At 37.7% G+C, this 6000-nt stretch overlaps 1 protein-coding gene across 1 annotated transcript in view; it reads left to right on the top strand.

Annotated features, from left to right (window-relative positions):
- The first annotated feature begins 357 nt into the window (after window positions 1-357).
- LOC137035699 (prostaglandin F2 receptor negative regulator-like) overlaps window positions 358-6000 on the top strand; it is a 43665-nt gene continuing 38022 nt past the window's right edge. The window contains exons 1-2 of the mRNA XM_067409231.1: window positions 358-644; window positions 4927-5298. Of these exons, the coding sequence (XP_067265332.1) occupies window positions 593-644; window positions 4927-5298 (424 nt within the window). The 5' untranslated portion in view covers window positions 358-592. The remainder of the gene's footprint in view (window positions 645-4926; window positions 5299-6000) is intronic.

Genomic DNA, 6000 nt, shown 5'->3' with positions numbered 1-6000 from the left:
AATGCATGGATCATGTATTCATGCAGGTTTATGTACGAAGAGAAGAGCAGATCTCCTACAACGACTTTCTCTCGGAGATGAAAGGACAGATAGACTAATGAGGACTATTTCTCGCCATAAATGATTCATTCTACACCGTTCTGGGAACATGTGAGGAGAAGTGGGTGGTTCGGGGGTCTCTCTGGACTCTTGGAGTTATTCTGGGAGATAATTAGCGCCTGAATTTTGCCTGCACTGTCACGACTCAGCGCGGCTCAGTCAGTACCGGGTGCGGCGGAACTTCACCTGCGGCGAACGGCACGGCCGTGTCCCCTCCCTCTTCCAACACAGAGAACATATCCACACACACACATGCTGACTCACACACACTCACTTCCGGACACGACTGTGCCAATCCAGCCCTATGTCCTGAGTTTTATCATGCAGCACGCGCAGATCTAGTCCCAGCGCTGAAGGAATAAACCGCGCGACTCTCGCAAAACTTAATTCAACTTTCGTGCCGGGAGAGACTCTTTCACCGCGCGCTCACAGGAGGATTTCACACTTTGAATGACAAAGGCGATCCCGTGGGAAAATCACGCGCCTTCACAAAATGGATAAAGGAACGGGACTCCTCCGTCCTGTGATTTTGTTTATTGCTCTTGGTAAGTTGATAGTTTCTGACTATGAAAAGATTGTTGTCATTATTTCAAGGCAACAAAGAGATTTGCTTCATGAAGCGCGCCTGAAAAGCGTGTTTGTATAGATTAAAAAAAAGTTAGACATGCATTGTGTCTTTATTATAAACTCGTCATATGGTTGTTTATCTTACTTCAGACTCCTTTATGATGAAAATGAGCTAGATGTATTTAAGATCGATGTAAAATTTATATAATCATTGTCATATGAGCATCAGAAGGTGCTTCCTTATCATTTTATAGGCTATGTTAACCCAAACAATGTGACATTAGTCTGTTAAGAGCTTGAGATTTTGTTTCCTTTTAGGCTTTATGGTAAATCCCCAAACCAGAGCTGACTTATTGTAGCAAATATGTGTGTTGTGTAAAGTGTGAATCTCAGTTGTCTAATATTGCCTACACTGTAAAAAAGAATTGTTGGTTTAAATTAAAAAGAGTAAGTTACCTGGTTGCCTTAACATTTTGAGTACATTAAACTTAATACAATGAAGGCAACAGAAACTCAAAATAGTATGTTATCTGAAGCACATTAATTATTGAAGTTGATTTGACACAAGAAAAAATGTCGTGATTAATCATGAAAATAATTTTCTACAGTGTACATGCCAGCTGCCAGAGTTTAGTTTCTAATTCCAGTGGTTAGTTTGGGTGTAAAATGTTTACTACAAGCAGATAGTGGAAACCTGTTTTTCAAGCATTATGTTTGCTGGGTTTTAAACATGATTTTGCTTCAGGACTTGGTGTCTGGGGCCAAAGTGGTTTACCATACAAAAATGGCCTTCACATCAAACATTAAAATATATGAATATTACTGTGTGAGTCCAACAATATGCAAAAAATATTAATATGACAGGTGCAATAAGATCATAAAGTGTCACTTAAATTTAAATTTTTATTCTTTGAACAGACAATAATGTTGATTGCTTTATTTGTTTTCATATGGTTGTAACTAACCACCATGAATATGACCTCTAATATTCAGAATAATATTTGAGTTTACATTGACAAATAGACTCCCTTTGTTCTTGAATATTTGATTACATGCTTGATTTTTGAGGATGAGGGGATGTCACACACCATATCCATGTTGGCATCCGCCTGAAAACGTCTACCATGTGGCATGAATTTGCACTAAAGTACTCTAGAGTTTTGCTAGTAGGCCTATATTTCTCATAGTATGTTTACAATACCTTTCTACGGGAGATTCTCCCGTACTCTATTCTTTTGATAGAGGGAAACAAGATACATTTCTAGTTTAAACATGATTTATTCTTCAGACATTCCTCTTTAAATGCAGTAAGTATCAGCTGTATGCTGAGTGAATCACTTTTGGTTTTCAATCACTGAAAATGGGTAAAAGTCAACAATTTGAACATGGAGCTGCTTTGAGATCCCCATATCTATGGGACTGAACGAAATAGGACCTTGATAATGGAGATTTAAAAGGGAACGTTTATTAAGAATGAGAATCTAGAAGGATATTAAGATATCTTGAATACTTGTAGAGTTACAGGCATGGCAGCTTTGGAAAATGAATATTTACATCATGCAGTTGAGTTGATCGAAAAACACGAGATACATTTCTAGTTTCAACATTATTTGTTCTTCAGATATTCCTCTTTAAAATTAAAATAGTATCAGCTGTATGCAAAGTGACCCACATTTGGTTTTTGGCCACTGAAACTGTGTACAAGTTACCATTTTACTCATGGAGCCACATTATGATCTCCATATCTCTGCGATTGAACAATCAAAGGCCTTTAAAACGAAGATGCCAAAAGAACCAGAATCTAAAAGGATATTAATATATCTTTAATACTTCTTGAGTTACAGAAATGCAAACTTGAGGCAAAAAAACACAAGAAGTGAACTGTCACTGTTGGCATATAATGAAACAAAGATTGACATAGTTTACTAATAGACCTGCAAATCTCTGTGTAAAAACAAAATAATGATGCTGCCATGTTTCTAAAGTCATTTTTACACTCCTCTAATTTGGCTCCAAATCTCAGGTGAAAATGCTCATTTTGACCCTCCTCGACAAAATAGTGGATTACACAGTAAATCTACATCTGTGACATTTAATATTTTGCCTTTGATTACCATTTATGTTTGTCTTTCTACAGAAAATATATTAACAAAGTCAAAAATTTGAGCCGGGGACCTCTGGTTGAGTTGACACAGAATGACCCAATAGTATGCTAGTATGTGCTTCAAAATTCAGCACTTGATTGGATGCATGACCTTTGACGTTAACAATAAAAGATGGGAAGTGTTGTTGTTTTTTTTGGCTCCCTTTTAAAAGATAGAGTTGTTGTTTATTATTTGCATTTGCAAATATTTTTTTGTGCTGATAAGTTTTTGTTGTCTGATTTGGCATGTTCTCTGGCTCACATTCATTATCATTCATCTAATCAGCTCTTACTTATCAACTCTCACCGTTTCTTGTTTTAATACTGCAGCTTTTGACCTCAGTTACATGACAGCAGGTTTATTGTACCATATATTTCTCTAGTGTCTACTATGTTTGCCTTCTGAGTCTTCACACCATATGAGAGCAACCAATCCCTCATGAAGAGACAAGTTGTTACATGTCACCTTCTCTCAGTTTTGGTTTCTGTCCCTCTTCCTCTTCTCTTCTGCTGGTTTGTCTGTTGTTGTTGTTTTTCCCCCAGTGTAATGTTCCAGCTCATTCTAATTTGTGTTAGTGAATTTTCTGTCTTCAGCTGCCATGCCGATATAATCTGTCTCTGAGCACTTAATTCCCAACCCAATAAAGTCTTAATGTTCACCTTTAGTTGCGACAGCATGTTTTCATTCCAGTGCTTTGAACTCATCCATGACCTAATATGGTTATTTACAACTAACATGTCCATGAATAGACAGTCTCTTTGAGGTCATCTTTAAGGTGTACTTTTAACAGATAAACTCATTTAAAATGTAGTCTTTCTCTTCTGGGAAAACAGCAAAAATATTGATGACTCATCCTGCACTAGGGACTGATCATTTCCCGTGACATCACCACACGTTCTGTCTCCAATGGTTCCTTTGAACAACATGGTTTGGACAAACTTGACAGAATTTGGTTTTTATGACTTTTACACCTGGTTTCACAGCCTAGTCCCAGACAAAAATGCATGTTTAGCTGTTTTGACTAAAAGTAACTTGCATATCTTATAATATGTCAGTGCCATTGTTTTCTCAAGATGCACATAAGTTTTTTTTTCAAATGCACATTTATAAAAGCTAGTTAAAGGGATAGTTCTTCCAAAAATTAAAATTCTGTCATAATTTACTCCCCCTAAAGTTGTTCCAAACCTGTATACATTTCTTTGTTCTGATGAACACAAAGAAAGATATTTGGAAGAATGTTTGTAACCAAGCAGATCTCGCCCAAATTGACTACCATAGTCAATGGAGGCGGGATCTGTTTGGTTACAAACATTCTTCCAAATATACAGGTTTGGAACAACTCGAGGGGGAGTAAATGATGACAGAGACTTCATTTTTGGTTGAACTATCCCTTTAAATGTAATAACTGTCTTAATCTAAACCCTGTCTATGAAGCCAGGCCTAAATCATTTTGGTTGTAAGATAATTGATCTAAGGGATTATATACTGCCCTGCCCTGCCAAAAAAAAAAAAAAAAAACTTTCCAGAGTCCAGACCTTATATTCAGTGAAAGTATTTGGGATTTGCTTGTCAATACAAGATCTTGACCAAAATTTTGATGGAAGTGTGGACAAGATCTTGTATTGACAATGCAAGAGGTGAGCACTCTTTAAAGTCCACTCCAGCACATCCCAAAGATGAATGTACTTTATTTTTATTGAGAGTATATAATAGTGTGAAGTGAATGCCTGAAATTAGTTTTCTAATATACAAATTTACTTTTTTTTTTTTTTTTTTTTGTTTTTTTTTAATAAATGAGCTGAACGGGGCAGTGAAGGGAATAAAGTGTCCATCATATCATATTGTTTAAAAACCATCCCAGGATGCTTTTCATGGGTGGCGACTTTGTATATAAGATGACAAAATCTAGTTTTGATTAACATTTCTGGTCACTGCCTAATTCTCATACTATTGTAGTTTTGATCACTGTACTAATGTTTTAAAATTGTTTAAATCCAAACCTTTGACTGATACTGTGTATTTGATCTGTTACTTGTTCCAGTTGTCCAGTAGTGTGTTTCTCAGCACTCTTGTTTTCCATACACCATATGTGAGACCTCTTGTCTTCTTCTCTCAGTGGTGGTCGGTGAGAGCCGTGTGGTGAAGGTTCCCGTCGGGCCTCTGGTGCGCGTCGAGGGTCAGGCCGTCTCCATCCGCTGCGATGTATCTAACTACGAGGGACCCAGAGATCAGGACTTTGAGTGGTCTATGGTCCTCGCCGGCGATAAACTGCTCCAGCTCGTCTCCACCTTTGACAATACTTTCACGGACACTAGAGTGAAGGACCGGGTCAACAGTGGTGACATCAGTTATAAGAAGCTGGCAGATAACGCTGTGGAGCTCAGATTCAAGAAGGTCAGAGTGACGGACAGCGGCTTGTATCGCTGCAGCACGCCCAGCACCGACTCCGTCTACAGCGGGAACTACGACGCCGATGTGGAGCTCAAAGGTGAGTCAAGTGTGCGTTTACCAGCTCGTTGTGCTACACTAGATGTTTTCACAGAGCAAAAGCAGGTTTATTTATTCATATTATGCTCCATCTGGGAGGAAGACTTCAACAGTGTCGCTGCATCTGCCAGCCCGAAATGAAGTTATTTATTTATAATAAAAATGGGGCAATGACTTCAGTATATACAAAGGGGAAATTGATAAGCTTTAATATGGACCGATATTTTGGTATTTTATCATAATAACTCTGGCAAATTGTCTGATTAACAGAAGTGGTGATAGTGCCAATTCCAAAACCTGTGCATTTGTGAATATAGGGTAAATATTATGCGTCAAAAATGTTAGTTTTCATTCTGTGTACAAAGTTATTTTAAATTTATACTACGGGGCTGATTGGTTGATGAACGTTCTAAGCTGTGCAATTATTTCAGGGAAAGGCACGTCTAAAGTAGTTCTAGCAGGTCTTGACCGCATTACAGTTCCATATCAGTACGCCAAATAATTTCAGTTATTTCAATAGGTCCTTACAGCCTACAACAGCAAAAGAAACAAATCCCACAATGACAGTGACCAAGCAAATAAATATAGTAAACTATAGGATGAAGACGACAAATTATTCTCAAGGTTTTTGCCAACAAATACGTTTTATTATGTCCTGAAAGCTTGTACTCTTTCTCCCGCTCTCTCTCTCTCACTCAAACAC

This window comes from Chanodichthys erythropterus, chromosome 14 (assembly GCF_024489055.1).
Source record: "Chanodichthys erythropterus isolate Z2021 chromosome 14, ASM2448905v1, whole genome shotgun sequence".
Taxonomy (NCBI): domain Eukaryota; kingdom Metazoa; phylum Chordata; class Actinopteri; order Cypriniformes; family Xenocyprididae; genus Chanodichthys; species Chanodichthys erythropterus.
This window is presented reverse-complemented; position numbering and strand designations above follow the sequence as displayed.